At 46.0% G+C, this 17330-nt stretch overlaps 1 protein-coding gene across 2 annotated transcripts in view; it reads left to right on the plus strand.

Annotated features, from left to right (window-relative positions):
- Positions 1–340: 340 nt before the first annotated feature.
- The window catches only part of adam28 (ADAM metallopeptidase domain 28), a 57756-nt gene continuing 40766 nt past the window's right edge, over positions 341–17330 (plus strand). For both annotated transcript variants that reach the window (XM_033013835.1, XM_033013834.1), the window contains exons 1-4: positions 341–511; positions 10372–10460; positions 12075–12151; positions 13806–13884. In XM_033013835.1, the coding sequence (XP_032869726.1) occupies positions 451–511; positions 10372–10460; positions 12075–12151; positions 13806–13884 (306 nt within the window). In that variant the 5' untranslated portion in view covers positions 341–450. The remainder of the gene's footprint in view (positions 512–10371; positions 10461–12074; positions 12152–13805; positions 13885–17330) is intronic.

Below are 17330 nucleotides of genomic sequence, written 5' to 3' on the forward strand. Positions count from 1 at the left end.
CTCTTCTCCCTCTGTGAACAGGTTGAGGGAAGCAGCATATACTTGCAGTCTTAGTTGGCACTCGGCCACCTATGTTGTGAGGACCAGAGGACGAGGGACATTAGTGGAAGTTAAAAGAGAAGTTTTCTGAAGAAGTGCTTCAAACTATTGCATTCAGCCAGGATATGGTTTCTCGAGGCTTGCACTCGCTTGGTTTTTGTGACTTTACTCCTTTCAACGAAGCTCAGAAAGTAAGATTTCCATGTGAGGCAAATGTGAGAGAGAATTCTGCTTATTGGCTGTGCAACTCACCAGCGTCCTCTGATGAAATGAATCCTCGTGCAAGTTGTGACAAGGAGGCAGAATGAGGAAGTGAGTCTGAATTGCGAGCGAGCAAACCAGCACAAGATCTGGAGCAACATTCTGGTTGATCAGCCAGCAGCCGCCAGCACAGGTGGAGTGTCAGCAAACATGGTCGATGCCCGATCTCTCCTGTGTTCTCTCCTCTTCTGCTCCATTCTGCAAGAGGCTGGTAAGTCTATGCTCTCTACTGTTAAACCATATGCCTTTACTCAACCTGAACTATGTGCAATCAGTTCTTTGACATTTACTGTGAGACTTGAATTTATCCTCCTGCCTTCATACCGTCGAGTTTAGTTTTGTTTTGTTTAGTTTAGACGCACAGCACGGAAACAGGCCCTTCGGCCCACCGAGTCCGCGCCGACCCGCGGTCCCTGCACACTAATACTATCCCACACACACACGAGGGACAATTTACAATTTTACCAAGCCAATTAACCTACAAACTGCACGTCTTTGGAGTGTGGAAGGAAACCGGAGCGCCCGGAGAAAACCCACGCAGTCACGGGGAGAACGTACAAACTCAGTAACAGACAGCACCCGTAGTCAGGATCGAACCCGGGTCTCTGGTGCTGTGAGGCAGCAACTCTACCGCTGCGCCACCTTGCCACCGTTCAAATACTTTATTCCTGACTGTATAGAAAGTGGACATTTGGCCCATTGTTCACGAGGCTATCCCTTTGCACTGCTAATTTTTCCCTCTTTTCTCCCTCACATTCCCATCAACTCGCCCTCCCCAAGGTTCTGCACCAGGCCCTAGTAAATGACCAATCTGGTGCCTCAAGAGGACCCGGTGGAAACCAGGGACGTGCGGTCAGGGGAGGCAGGGGGAGGCAGAGCCTCACCTGTCATACTCCCAATGGACATAGCTGTTAAGAAAAGTAAAACACTGTCCTTTAAGTCCTTTACTGTTTGATATCGCTTTGGAACCTTTGGCCACCGCTATTAGGGAATCCCCTAATATTTTTGGTATTGTCCGTGGGAATAAGACATATAAGCTATCCCTTTATGCAGATGGTTTGTTATTATTCATCTCTAGCCCTGAAAAATCTATTCCGGCAATAGTAGCTTTACTTAATCAATTTAGTAGCTTTTCTGGTTATAAACTAAATCTTAGTAAGAGTGAGCTTTTTCCATTAAACAATTTGGTTTCGAATTATGGACAGTTTCCATTTAGATTGACAACCGAATATTTTACTTATTTAGGCGTTAAGATTACCAAGAAACACAATGATTTATTTAAAGCCAATTTTACGCCTCTAATTGACCACATCAAACAACAGTTCACTAAATGGTCACCAATATCCTTATCTTTAATAGTCCGAATCAAGGCTATTAAAATGTTTATCTTACCTAAATTTTTGTATTTATTTCAGACAATATCAATTTTTATTGCTAAACCTTTCTTTGATATTATTGACTCCAAATTTTATTTGTATATATGGCAGAATAAACATTCTAGACTAAGTAACAAATACTTACAGAAATCAAAAAAAGACGTTGGTTTGGCATTGCCGAACCTTAGACTTTACTATTGGGCAGTTGATGCTCGCTATCTAATGTTTTGGACAAAAGATTTAGAAGATGCCCAGGATGGATACATCTTGAACGGGATTCTATACAAGGGCTATCATTGGCTTCTATTCTAGGGGCCTCGTTACCTTTTCAAATTACGAGATTGACTAAATATACGACTAACCCAATAATAAGGCATACACTCCGAATATGGTTTTAATTTTGTACGTTTTTTGGATTGAATGATTTTATCTTATCGAGTCCTATCATATCTAATTTTTTCTTCCAACCTTCTAGTACTGGACAAGCCTTTCTGTTATGGTTGAGGAAGGGATTAGTAGCTTTTCGTGATTTGTTTTTGGATGGTTCTTTTATGTCTTTTACATATTTAGAAACATAGAAACATAGAAATTAGTTGCAGGAGTAGGCCATTCGGCCCTTCGAGCCTGCACCGCCATTCAATATGATCATGGCTGATCATCCAACTCAGTATCCTGTACCTGCCTTCTCTCCATACCCTCTGATCCCCTTAACCACAAGGGCCACATCTAACTCCCTCTTAAATATAGCCAATGAACTGGCCTCGACTACCCTCTGTGGCAGAGAGTTCCAGAGATTCACCACTCTCTGTGTGAAAAAAGTTCTTCTCATCTCGGTTTTAAAGGATTTCCCCCTTATCCTTAAGCTGTGACCCCTTGTCCTGGACTTCCCCAACATCGGGAGCAATCTTCCTGCATCTAGCCTGTCCAACCCCTTAAGAATTTTGTAAGTTTCTATAAGATCCCCTCTCAATCTCCTAAATTCTAGAGAGTATAAACCAAGTCTATCCAGTCTTTCTTCATAAGACAGTCCTGACATCCCAGGAATCAGTCTGGTGAACCTTCTCTGCACTCCCTCTATGGCAATAATGTCCTTCCTCAGATTTGGAGACCAAAACTGTACGCAATACTCCAGGTGTGGTCTCACCAAGACCCTGTACAACTGCAGTAGAACCTCCCTGCTCCTATACTCAAATCCTTTTGCTATGAAAGCTAACATACCATTCGCTTTCTTCACTGCCTGCTGCACCTGCATGCCCACTTTCAATGACTGGTGTACCATGACACCCAGGTCTCGCTGCATCTCCCCTTTTCCTAGTCGGCCACCATTTAGATAAAAGTCTGCTTTCCTGTTTTTGCCACCAAAATGGATAACCTCACTTTATCCACATTATACTGCATCTGCCAAACATTTGCCCACTCACCCAGCCTATCCAAGTCACCTTGCAGTCTCCTAGCATCCTCTTCACAGCTAACACTGACCCCCAGCTTAGTGTCATCCGCAAACTTGGAGATATTGCCTTCAATTCCCTCATCCAGATCATTAATATATATTGTAAATAGCTGGGGTCCCAGCACTGAGCCTTGCGGTACCCCACTAGTCACTGCCTGCCATTGTGAAAAGGACCCGTTTACTCCTACTCTTTGCTTCCTGTTTGCCAGCCAGTTCTCTATCCACATCAATACTGAACCCCCAATGCCGTGTGCTTTAAGTTTGTATACTAATCTCTTATGTGGGACCTTGTCGAAAGCCTTCTGGAAGTCCAGATACACCACATCCACTGGTTCTCCCCTATCCACGCTACTAGTTACATCCTCGAAAAATTCTATAAGATTCGTCAGACATGATTTACCTTTTGTAAATCCATGCTGACTTTGTCCAATGATTTCACCACTTTCCAAATGTGCTGCTATCCCATCTTTAATAACTGACTCTAGCAGTTTCCCCACTACCGATGTTAGACTAACTGGTCTGTAATTCCCCGTTTTCTCTCTCCCTCCCTTCTTAAAAAGTGGGGTTACGTTTGCTACCCGCCAATCCTCAGGAACTACTCCAGAATCTAAAGAGTTTTGAAAGATTATTACTAATGCATCCACTATTTCTGGAGCTACTTCCTTAAGTACTCTGGGATGCAGCCTATCTGGCCCTGGGGATTTATCGGCCTTTAATCCATTCAATTTACCCAACACCACTTCCCGGCTAACCTGGATTTCACTCAATTCCTCCAACTCCTTTGACCCGCGGTCCCCTGCTATTTCCGGCAGATTATTTATGTCTTCCTTAGTGAAGACGGAACCAAAGTAGTTATTCAATTGGTCCGCCATATCCTTGTTCCCCATGATCAACTCACCTGTTTCTGACTGCAAGGGACCTACATTTGTTTTAACTCATCTCTTTCTTTTCACATATCTATAAAAACTTTTGCAGTCAGTTTTTATGTTCCCTGCCAGTTTTCTTTCATAATCTATTTTTCCTTTCCTAATTAAGCCCTTTGTCCTCCTCCGCTGGTCTCTGAATTTCTCCCAGTCCTCCGGTATGCTGCTTTTTCTGGCTAATTTGTACGCATCATCCTTCGCTTTGATACTATCCCTGATTTCCCTTGTTATCCACGGATGCACTACCTTCCCCGATTTATTCTTTTGCCAAACTGGGATGAACAATTTTTGTAGTTCATCCATGCAGTCTTTAAATGTCTTCCATTGCATATCCACCGTCAACCCTTTTAGAATTAATTGCCAGTCAATCTTGGCCAATTCACGTCTCATACCCTCAAAGTTACCTTTCTTTAAGTTCAGAACCATTGTTTCTGAATTAACAATGCCACTCTCCATCCTAATGAAGAACTCAACCATATTATGGTCATTCTTGCCCAAGGGGGCACGTACAACAAGACTGCTAACTAACCATTCCTCATTAGTCAATACCCAGTCTAAAATAGCCTGCTCTCTCGTTGGTTCCTCTACATGTTGATTTAGATAACTATCCCGCATACATTCCAAGAAATCCTCTTCCTCAGCACCCCTGCCAATTTGATTCACCCAATCTATATGTAGATTGAAGTCACCCTTTATAACGGTTTTGCCTTTGTCGCACGCATTTCTAATTTCCTGTTTGATACCATCTCCAACTTCACTACTACTGTTAGGTGGCCTGTACACAACACCCACCAGCGTTTTCTGCCCCTTAGTGTTTCGCAGCTCTACCCATACCGATTCCACATCCTCCAAACTAATGTCCTTCCTTTCCATTGCGTTAATCTCCTCTCTAATCAGCAACGCTACCCCACCTCCTTTTCCTTTCTCTCTATCCCTCCTGAATATTGAATATCCCTGGATGTTCAGCTCCCAGCCTTGGTCACCCTGGAGCCATGTCTCCGTGATCCCAACTATATCATAGTCATTAATAGCTATCTGCACATTCAACTCATCCACCTTATTACGAATGCTCCTTGCATTGAGACACAAAGCCTTCAGGCTTGCTTTTACAACACTCTTACCCCTTATACAATTATGTTGAAATGTGGCCCTTTCTGATTTTTGCCCTGGTTTTGTCTGCCTGCCACTTTTACTTTTCACCTTGCTACCTATTGCTTCTACCCTCATTTTACACCCCTCTGTCTCTACGCTCACACATTTAAGAAACCCTTTCCCTTTAACTCCATCCTCCACTATCCCATTCGACACCCATTTATGTCCAATAAATATAATTTACCTAAACTCACACTTTTTTAGATATTTACAAATTAGACATTTTTTGAGGGCCACTCCACCCTTTTTTCCGTTACCACATCAAACCGAAAACTTGGAAACATTTTTACATTTGAACCCTTATCAGAAGGGCATAATAACGACTATTTATGAGTTGATTTTGAAAGATACATTTGATAAAATTAAGAATGACTGGGAAAGAGAAATCCAAATTTCTCTTTCTATAGAGAAATAGGAGAACCCAACTGCCCAAGTACAAGCCCAGCTGCTCCATTCTATCAGCATATGACAGTCCCGCCATCCCGGGAATTAACCTTGTAAACCTACGCTGCACTCCCTCAATAGCAAGAATGTCCTTCCTCAAATTAGGGGACCAAAACTGCACACAATACTCCAGGTGTGGTCTCACTAGGGCTCTGTACAACTGCAGAAGGACCTCTTTGCTCCTATATTCGATTCCTCTTGTTATAAAGGCCAACATGCCATTCGCTTTCTTCACTGCCTGCTGTACCTGCATGCTTACTTTCATAGACTGATGTACAAGGACCCCCAGATCCCGTTGTACTTCCCCTTTTCCCAACTTGACACCATTTAGATAGTAATCTGCCTTCCTTTGGGTGCAATGGTGCAGTTGGGGATTCGGCTGCGGCGCTCAGAATGGGACGGCTGCGGGTTATAACATGCCATCGTTCCTCTCTCCCTTCTCTCTCTCCCCCCATTCTCTCTCTCTCCCCTTTCTCTCTCTCTCTCTCTCTTTTATATCTCTCCCCCCATTCTCTCTCTCTCTCTAATTTTCTCTCTCTCTCCTCTCTCTCTTATTTTCTCTCTCTCTCCCCATTCTCTGTCTCTCTCCTTTCTCTCTCTCTCCCTTCTCTCTCTCTACCTTCTCTCTCTCTCTCCCCTCCCTTCTCTCTCTCTCCACCTCCTCTATCTCCCTCCTCTTCTCTCCCTCTCCGCCTCCCCTCTCCTCATTCTCTCTCCTCCTCTCTCTCGTCTCTCTCTCATCTCTCTCTCAGTCTCTCTCTCTCTCTCTCTCTCTCTCTCTCTCTCTCTCTCTCTCTCTCTCTCCCTTCTCTCTTTCTCTCCCTCCATTCTCTCCCTCCCTTCTCTCCCTCTCTCCATCCATTCTCTCTCTCCCTCGCTTCTCTCTCTCTCCCTCCCTTCTCTTCTCTATCCATCCCTCCCAGCCACGGCTCCACCCCCCTCTCTCCTCGGGGAGATGCGTTGATCAATACAGGGAGGGCCGGGCCACTGATACAAGCTTGTCTATCCCTCCCCAGCCATTGCTCTCAACGCACGTCACTGATGGAAATCCATGCAGTCACAGGGAAAACGATGTGTTATATCTGGACTTTCAGAAGGCTTTCGACAAGGTCCCACATAAGAGATTAGTATACAAACTTAAAGCACACGGCATTGGGGGTTCAGTATTGATGTGGATAGAGAACTGCTGGCAGACAGGAAGCAAAGAGTAGGAGTAAACGGGTCCTTTTCACAATGGCAGGCAGTGACTAGTGGGGTACAGCAAGGCTCAGTGCTGGGACCCCAGCTATTTACGATATATATTAATGATTTGGACGAGGGAATTGAATGCAACATCTCCAAGTTTGCGGATGACACGAAGCTGGGGGGCAGTGTTAGCTGTGAGGAGGATGCTATGAGGCTGCAAGGTGACTTGGATAGGCTGGGTGAATGGGCAAATGCATGGCAGATGCAGTATAATGTGGATAAATGTGAGGTTATCCACTTTGGTGGCAAAAACAGGAAAGTAGACTATTATCTGAATGGTGGCCGATTAGGAAAAGGGGAGATGCAACGAGACCTGGGTGTCATGGTACACCAGTCATTAAAAGTAGGCATGCAGGTGCAGCAGGCAGTGAAGAAGGCGAATGGTATGTTAGCATTCATAGCAAAAGGATTTGAGTATAGGAGCAGGGAGGTTCTACTGCAGTTGTACAGGGTCTTGGTGAAGCCACACCTGGAGTATTGCGTACAGTTTTGGTCTCCTAATCTGAGGAAATACATTCTTGCCATAGAGGGAGTACAGAGAAGGTTCACCAGACTGATTCCTGGGATGGCAGGACTTTCATATGAAGAAAGACTGGATAGACTCGGTTTGTACTCGCTAGAATTTAGAAGATTGAGGGGGGATCTTATAGAAACTTACAAAATTCTTAAGAGGTTGGACAGGTTAGATGCAGGAAGATTGTTCCCGATGTTGGGGAAGTCCAGAACAAGGGGTCACAGTTTAAGGATAAGGGGGAAATCTTTTGGGACCGAGATGAGGAAAACATTTTTCACACAGAGAGTGGTGAATCTCTGGAATTCTCTGCCACAGAAGGTAGTTGAGGCCAGTTCATTGGCTATATTTAAGAGGGAGTTAGATGTGGCCCTTGTGGCTAAAGGGATCAGGGGGTATGGAGAGAAGGCAGGTACAGGATACTGAGTTGGATGATCAGCCATGATCATATTGAATGGCGGTGCAGGCTCGAAGGGCCGAATGGCCTACTCCTGCACCTATTTTCTATGTTTCTATGTTTCTATGTTTCTATGAACCAACTTTACACACAGAGCATCTGTAGCCAGGATCGAACCCGGGTCTCTGGCGCTGTGAGACGGCAGTTCTACCCGTGTGCTGCTGTGCCACCCCCTAATTATATGTTGGTTCAGCCTTCGAAGGCACACACCTCAAGAATTAATACTTAAATCTCAAACACATCCGGGTGTGACAAAGGGTCTTGACCCAAAACGTCACCTATTCCTTTTCTCCAGAAATGCTGTCTGACCCGCTGAGTTACTCCAGCTTTTCATGTCTATCTTCTGGTAGTTAGCTAAATTGGTTCATGTAAATGTCCCACATGCTGGAGGGCAATGAGAACATTGGAGGGATGAGCTGCTTATGGACACATCAGAGAGAATTGGTTTATATGGAATATAAGTGGGCAATATGATTTATGACAATGTTCTCAGAGTTGCAGAGACTAAACAAGAACAGTTTCCTGAGCCCATTTCCTTCCCTATTTTTAGCAGTCCCTTGAGTCGGTGAAACAGTTGCAATTTTCTGCACCACCCTGTGGTGCGGCAGTTTTGCATAGCGCTATAACTGAGCCAATAAACCCCAGTGGCCGAACCTGTTGAACAAGATGTGGGATGATTAGAAGATTCTTGGATCATCTTTGTGTCCAGAACATACCTGGGGCTTGTACCAGTAACTACGCAACCTGCCCGTTACCACGGAGATATCAGACCTCAGCTGTTGTCGTATGACAGACCCCGATTGTAAGCTTAGCTTAGTTTAGTTTAGAGATACAGTGTAGAAACAGGCCCATCGGCCCATCGAGCCTCTGCTGACCACCAATCAGTTCCATCTTACACACTTGGGGCAATTTACAGCAGACATTGAACCTGCAAACCCGCACGTCTTTGAAATGAGGGAGGAAACCAGAGCACCCGGAGGAAATCCACACGGTCACAGGGAGAACGTGCAAACTCCGCACAGACAGCACCCATAGTCAGGATCAAACACGGAACTCTGGTGCTGTGAGGCGGCAACTCTACTGCTGCGGCAGTGAAGAAAAGTATTTTTCTGTATCTGAAATGTTATAGTTTTCCCTGGAGGAGAGAGGAGACTTGAATGAGGGATATAAAATGATGAGTTGACATGGATAGGGTGGACTGCAGGAAACATACCCGCATATCTGTAGGCAGAGATGAGTTTAAATTGGCATCATGAGTGATAGGAGCAGGATTAGGCCATTCTGCCCATCAAGTTTCCACCTGGCTGACCTATCTTTCCCTCTCAACCCCATCCCCCTGCCCCAATTTCATAACCCTTTACTTCTCCCTTGAGCAGAAACCAAGTCATCCACCCACTACCAACTTCCTTCACCTGCTGAAACCAACCTCACGTTGAATAACTTCCCTGTTACACCTCTCACCTCCTCTAAATCAAGGCTGTGACTAAAGGAACCCATGTTGGTCCAAGCTGTGCCTGTTTCCATCTGGGTTAGGTTGATCAAATCCTTGATCCAGTCCTTCTCAACGCCTCCCCTGATTTGTATATCGACTTTATTGGTTCCCCCCTTCCTGCCCTCTCAGAATTCAGTTTCATCATCTTTGCTCCAAGTTTAGTTTAGTTTCGCGATACAGCCCGGAAACAGGCCCTTCGGCCCACCGAGACGTGCCGACCAGTGATCCCCACACATTGACACTATCCTACACATACTAGGGTCAATTTACACTTATACCAAGCCACTTATACCAACCTACAAACGGGGAGAACGTGCAAACTCCGTACAGACAGCACCCGTAGTCGGGATCTAACCTCGGTCTCTGACGCTTCCTCTTCTTGCGTATGGCGTGCACAGCCTAAAGTTGTAAGACAACTTGTTCTATTTGATCTTATTTGATTGTGCACGCCAGGTTGATTGCATTAGTTGAAACAGGGCGGACAGAGTGAAGGTTGCAATCTCCCACCCCGTCTCCGATGCTGTCAATGCTCCAAGGCAGCAGCTCTACCACTGCACCAGCGCTCTGATTCATTGTTGTCTTGATATCCCAATCTCTGCCTAAAGGGTTGGGCTAGGGTCTAACACCACAGATTCCTAGACCTACCTAGGTCGCACCTCCCTACCGCTCCCAGTAAGGACTCCATTCCAGTCTCCCTGTTTTTCCTATGAACATTGACTCCTCTAACTACAAGTAGCCCTTACTTTCCCTCTCTCTCCATCCCTCCCCCTTCCCAGTTCTCCGGCCAGTCTTACCGTCTCCGACTACATTTTATCTGTTTGCTTTGGTGTTACCTTCTCCCGGCAAGCAATGATCTATTCTACATGTTCCTTGATCTCCATTCCCTTTGCCGTGTTTTCACACCTTCACACCTCCTTATCTAGTCTCCCGACTGGTCTAGCACGACAGCTACTCTGCTCCTTTCCATCTGACATTTTGGTTCCAGGATGGTGCCTGATCAATGTCCGCTGTTTGTTTGCAGTGACCTCGACCACAAGGCTACAAGGTGTACAGAATTACCAGGTGGTGAAACCACGCAAACTCCACGCCAAGCAGAAACGAGAGACGGAGGTACGGTGCAAAACCCAGTCACTTCTTAATGCATGGATCCTTCACACATGGGGTGTTTGAACAGTGGTGGACAGAGAGTAATGGGCAGCTTGGCAGCATAGCAGTACAGTCATAGAGTCATAGATTAATACAGTGTGGAAACAGGCCCTTCGGCCCAACTAGTGAATGTGATCTGTATTCTACTAAAAGCATTAAACACCTTTTAAAACATTGAAATGCCTGAAAAGAAATGACATTAGCAAACAGACTAGTTTAGTTTAGTTTAGTTTAGTTTCTAGATACAGCACGGAAACAGGCCCTTCAGCCAGCGTTTCCCACACACTAAACAATCCTACACACACAGGGGACAATTTTACAATTTTAACCTACAAACCTATGCATGATTGGGATGTGGGAGAAAGCCGGACCACCCAGAGAAAACCCATGCAGGTCACGGGGAGAACGTACAAACTCCATACAGACAGCACCCGTTGTCAGGATCAGACCCGGAACTCTGACGCTGTAAGGCAGTGAAGGGCCTGACGCACTTGGGCGTCATTTACGCAACATCATTTACGCGGCGCCCCAGGATTTTGGGATGTACAAAATTTCCGCACGCCACCTGCGTGACGTGCAAATGACGCCCAAGTGTTAGAGGCCCTTCACTTTGCACGACACACAGATGGCGCGCGAAGATTTTGTACATTCCAAAATCCTGGGGCGCCGCGCGCAGCCGCCCGTCACTGCCTACGTCACCACGCACCATGCGTGCGTAATGCGTCGTGATGCGTAAATGATGTCGAGTAAATGACGCCCAAGTGGGCAGGCCCTTAACTCCACCGTTGTGCTACCCCATATTGCCGTTAATCAAACTAATTCTATCAAGACATACAAGCAGTAATTGTTAATTAAATCAGAAGGTGTAGCTATGTAAACAGAAAATATCGCTCTAAGGACAGCACAGAGTGGGAAGCCACGAGACAATGATTGTTCCCTCAGCGTCGATGTATTTGTTAGGAAATAATTTGAGATTGTATCTGAGTCTAACTTCGTAGATCTGCGGATAGCAAATCAGCAGATAGCGAGGTCTGAATCCGCAGAAGTCTAGAGTTGACGAGAGAGATTTAAATAATATATTTAAATTTAAAAAATGAGGGCAGCACGGTGGCGCAGCGGTAGAGTTTCTGCCACAGCGAATGCAGCACCGGAGACCCGGGGTTCGATCCCAACTACGGGTGCTGTCTGCACAGAGTTTGTATGTTCTCCCCGTGACCTCCAAGATTTCGGTTTCCTCCCACACGCCAAAGATGCACAGGTTTGTAGGTTAATTGGCCCTAGTGGGTGTAGGATAGTGTTAATGTGCGGGGATCGCTGGTCGGTGCGGACCCGTTGGGCCGAAGGGCCTGTTCCACGCTGTATCTCTAAACTAAACTAAACTAATGGTGAAGGAGGTTTCTAATGGGACAGGAATATGGTGTGGCTTTGGTTAATAACGAGAAGATAACAGGCAGAAAACCGATAGCTGATAGTCTGACTTTGAGTGTGATAAGACTTGCCAATTGAGTCTTTGTATATATTTAATGCATTCAGTGTTCATTTTCCAGTTTGGTTCATCTGAGACCTTTTCTGTTGCAGGGGCTTTATCCATCGGTTGTCCAGTATGAAGTTCCCGTAGAAGGCAAGGAGTTGGTTCTACATCTCGAGAAGAATGAGTAGGTGGCCTTGAGTTGTCCCTGTCTATTGGCATGAAAACCCGGAGAGGGTTGGTGTCTTCTGCCATGTTTCCTTGGGATTGGGTTGGTCCTGACCAAACGTACCATGGGAGTGTGCCCTGTGCTTCCAACACAGTATCTCAAAAATTGCTGAGAAATCAGGGACATCTATCAGAGAGGTACCAACATCCACATGGGTGATTAGGCCTCCAAAGTGTAGGAATGAAGGGGGTGGCAGCTTCAGGGAAGGGATGCAGATCAAAGGGCAAAACCAGAGGGTCTAGAGGGCCCTACTCTTCATGCTAATCAATGCAATGTTCATCCTTCTCATACTCACCCGATCATTTTTGAAATCAAGGGACAGATCGGCATGTAGCATAAAAAGACACAAAGTGCTGGAGCAACGCAGCAGGTCAGGCAGCTTTGGGGAACATGGATAGGTGAAAGATTCCAAGGGGAGTAAGAGGTGACCGTGGCTGACAAGGGAAGTCAAGGACAGTATAAAAAGAAAAGAAAAGACGTATAACAAAGCAAAGATGAGCGAGAAGCCAGAGGATTGGGCAACTTTTAAAGATCATCGGAAGGTATCTAAAACAGGTTAGGAAAATGGGAAGTACAACGAGACCTGGGTACATCAGTCCTAGTACATCAGTCACTGAAAGTAAGCATACAGGTACAACAGGCAGTGAAGAAAGCTAATGGCATGTTGGCCTTCATAATAAGAAGAGTTGAGTATAGGAGCAAAGAGGTCCTTATGCAGTTGTACAGGGCCCAAGTGAGACCACACCTGGATTATTGTGTGCAGTTTTGGTCTCCTAATTTGATGAAGGACATTCTTGTTATTGAGGGAGTGCAGCGTGGGTTCACGAGGTTAATTCCTGGGATGGCGGGACTGTCATATGATGAAAGAATGGAGCGAATGGGCTAGTATTCACTGGAATTTAGAAGGATGGGAGGGAATCTTATGGAAATATAAAATTATTAAGAGATTGGCAATGCTAGATGCAGGAAACATGTTCCTGATATTGGGGGAGTCCAGTACCAGGGGCCACAGTTTAAGAATAAGGTGTAGACCATTTAGAACTGAGAACTTTTTCTCAGTGGTGAATCTATGGAATTCTCTCCCTCAGACGGCAATGGAGGCTGATTCACTGGATGCATTCAAAAGATAGTCAGATAAAGCACTTAGGGCTAGCGGAATCAAGGGATATGGGGAGAAGGCAGGAACGGAATACTGATTGAGGATGATCAGCCATGATCACATAGATTGGCAGTGCTGGGTCGAAGGGCCGAATGGCCTACTCCTGCACCTATCGTCTATGTATCTATGTATCTATGTGACATTTTGGGTCGGGACCCTTCTTCAGACAGAAGACCAGCATCAGTCTGAAGAAGGGTCCTGACCAAAAATGTATCCTATCCACATTCTCCAGAGATGCTGGCTGAGTTACTCCAGCACTTTTGCGATCTTTTGTGCAAACCGGCATCTGCAGTTCCTCGTTTCTACATTTTGTCTGCACACTGCATTTTTGTTTTATTTTACTTCACTCCCACTGACTACAGCCAACTACAGCTGAATAAACGTTACTCCCATCGACAGCGATTCCTCCTGTCTAAACCCCTCTCCACTGTTTCCCCTCTCTCCACCGTACAGGGGTCTGTTCGCCAAGAACTACTCTGAGAGCTACACTTTGGAGAACGGGACAGAAGTGTGGGAGACCCCCGTCTATCCGGTGAGTACCACACAGCGTTCCCAATGTCGGCAAAGCTGCGAGTGTGCTACAGGTCACAACGTGCTTCCCTGACAAAAATCCGGAAATTCCATTCGTGAATCAGACTCGGGAAAGTCCAAAAATCGTGTCAGCCCATGAAATATGAAGCACTGCATGCAGTTCTGGATGCCCCATGGCAGCAATGTCGTGGAGGCTTTGGAGAGGGTGCGTAGGAGGTGTACCAGAATGCTGCATGCATTGGAGGGTGTCAGCTACAGGGAGAGGTTGGATGGACTTAGACTGTTTTCTGGAGAGTCGGAGGTTGAGAAGTCGCTTGATAGTAGTATATAAAATTACGAGGCACAGATAGGCTCAAGGGGCCTGTTGCACTTTCACGACCTCTGCTGAGTTTGCCCTTGACTCATACTCGCAGCATGGTCGTAGGAGGTCGTAGGAGGTCGTAGCAGGCCGTGATGCTAGTCGTAGGTACTCGTGGCATCAAGTAGGTCGGGGCGTTTTTCTAGCCTGAAGAAAAATGCCCACGATAAAAGAGGTTGTGAATTAGGTTGTGAAAGTGGGACAGGCCCTTCATCCTACCACAAGCAGTGCTGAACTACTATCCACCTCTTTGGTGACCCTCGGACTATCCTTGATTGGACTTTGCTGGCTTTACCTTGCACTAAACGTTATTCCCGTATCATGTATCTACACACGATAAATGGCTCAATTGTAATCATGTATTGTCTTTCTGCTGACTGGGTAGCACGTAACAAAAGCTGTTCACTGTACCTCGGTACATGTGCCAATAAATAAACTAAACTGGACAGTCGGAATCTTTCTCCAGGGATGGGAATGTCCAGCACTATTGGACATAGCTTTAAGGTGAGGGGGTAGACAAAAGTGCTGGAGAAACTCAGCGGGTGCGGCAGCATCTATGGAGCGAAGGCAACATTACGGGACGAAACCCCTCTTTTAAGTTGAGGGTCTTGGAACACATTGCTGGGGTGGTGGTGAAGGCTAATGCACTAGTGCTTGCTGCTGCATGAGGCTTTTAGATACGCACATTTAAGTCCAGGAGCTAGAATGATACACATCGTGTGCAGGAAGGAACTACATCTGCTGGTTTACACCGAAGCTGGACACAAAAATGCTGGAGTAATTCAGTGGGTCAGGCAGTATCTCTGGAGAAAAGGAATGGGTGACGTTTTGGGTCGAAACCCTTCTTCAGGCTGCTGTTAATCCAGCGTTTTGTGTGGAGCAAGATATGGATCATGTATAGGAAGGTAAGGTCAGTTTGACTTGGCATCATGTTTGGCACAAACATTGTGGGCGGAAGGGCCAATTCCTGTGCTGTCCTGTTGTATGTTCCATGTTCCAAATCGGTCTGTTTTAAAATGAATGACTAAATCTCCTCTCTTCATTCTGCCCCCCTTTAGCATGTGAGGAATATAAACGCAACACACCTTGTGCCCGCTCACCCTTCAACGGCTGATATAATCACTGGCTCCTTCCCTGTAATCTTTGAGTCCAAATCCCATCTCTGTCTCCTTATGGGGAGAGGCCCATTAACATAGCAAACCAGCAACCCCAGGCCTACCTGCTTGTGTGGAGTGTGCATGTTCTCCCTTTGACTACATGGATTTCCCCCGGGTGCTCTGGTTTCCTCCCACATCCTGTCCCGCTGAGTTACTCCAGCATTTTGTGTCTGCCTTCAGTGAAGGCCACAGACAGGTAGGTCAGCGTGAGAGTGGGATGGTGAATGAGGGTGGCAAGCAAACCGGAATGCAAGTTAATCAGTTATAGGAGCAGAATTAGGCCTTTCTGCCCATGAAAGTCTACTCCGCCATTCAATCATGACTGATCTATCTTCCACTCTCAACCCCATTCTCCTGCCTTCTCCCCATAACCCCCGACATTCGTACTAATCAAGAATCTGGCAATCTCCATTGACAATGGATAATGTGACAATGAATTCCACAGATTCACCACCCTCCAACTAAAGAAATTCTTCCTCATTTCCTTTAGTAAAGGTACATCCTTTTATTCTGAGGCTGTGCCCTCTGGTCCTAGACTCTCCCACTGGTAGAAACACCCTTTTCACATCCACTCTGTCCAGGCCTTTCACGATTATGAAGAAAGACTGGATAGACTCGGTTTGTACTCGCTAGAATTTAGAAGATTGAGGGGGGATCTTATAGAAACTTACAAAATTCTTAAGGGGTTGGACAGGCTAGATGCAGGAAGATTGTTCCCGATGTTGGGGAAGTCCAGAACAAGGGGTCACAGTTTAAGGATAAGGGGGAAGTCTTTTTGAACCGAGATGAGAACTATTTTTATCACACGGAGAGTGGTGAATCTCTGGAATTTTCTGCCACAGAAAGTAGTTGAGAGGGAGTTCGATGTGGCCTTTGTGGCTAAAGGGATCAGGGGGTATGGAGAGAAGGCAGGTACAGGATACTGAGTTGGATGATCTGCCATGATCATATTGAACGGCGGTGCAGGCTCGAAGGGCCGAATGGCCTACTCCTGCACCTATTTTCTATGCTTCTATGTTTCTATGTCTCACAGAGGGTTGAATAAACAGAATGTTTTAATTAACGAAAGGTGATTAAGACGACAGCCGTTGCCAGCTCACAGAACATCTTGTTTACAGCGGGGCTGTGAATGTCCTTGTTGGTGGTGCAGTCCAAAACATGTTGGAACCTGACGAAGGAACCTGCTTTTAAGCCGATGATTAACTCAATAAATAACTCTTGCCCCAGGCTAGCCAGCACGCACTATTTTTAGGTTTCAGAGATCTAGTGTGGAAACAGGCCCTTCGGTCGACCGAGTTGGTACTGACCATGATCCCCGCACGCTAGCACTATTCTACACATTAGGGACAATTTACAATCTGTACCAAAGGCAATCAACCTAGAAAACCGTGTGTCTTTGGAGTGCGGGAGGAAACCAGAGCACTCGGCAAGAACTCACTTAGTCACAGGTAGAATGTACAAACTCTGTACAGACAGCACAGCAGTCAGGCATTGTAGACACCAACTCTCCTGCTGCTTGCAAAAGCTTTGGAGATGCAGCGTGGAAACAGGCCCTTCGGCCCACCGAGTCCTTGCCGACCAGCGATCACCTGGACAGTAGCCCCATCCTCCACACTAGGGAAAATGTTACAGTTTACAGAAGCGATTTAACATGCAAATCTGTATGCCTTTAGAGTGCAGGGGGAAGCCAGAGCACCCAGAGAAAACCCACGTGGTCATGGGGAGAAGGTTCAAACTCCATACACACAGTACCCGTAGTCAGGATCGAACCCAGATCTCTGGCACTGTAAAGCAGCGACTCTTTGGCTGTGCCACTCTGTTGCCCTACAATGCCCTATCTGTGCCATCTAGGTCTGAGAACTGGTTGAGATTGTGGTCTCTAACATTAACACCCTCCTGCTGTCAACAAGCTAATGTGTAAACTTACTGTAA

This window comes from Amblyraja radiata, chromosome 39 (genome assembly GCF_010909765.2).
Source record: "Amblyraja radiata isolate CabotCenter1 chromosome 39, sAmbRad1.1.pri, whole genome shotgun sequence".
NCBI classification, from domain to species: domain Eukaryota; kingdom Metazoa; phylum Chordata; class Chondrichthyes; order Rajiformes; family Rajidae; genus Amblyraja; species Amblyraja radiata.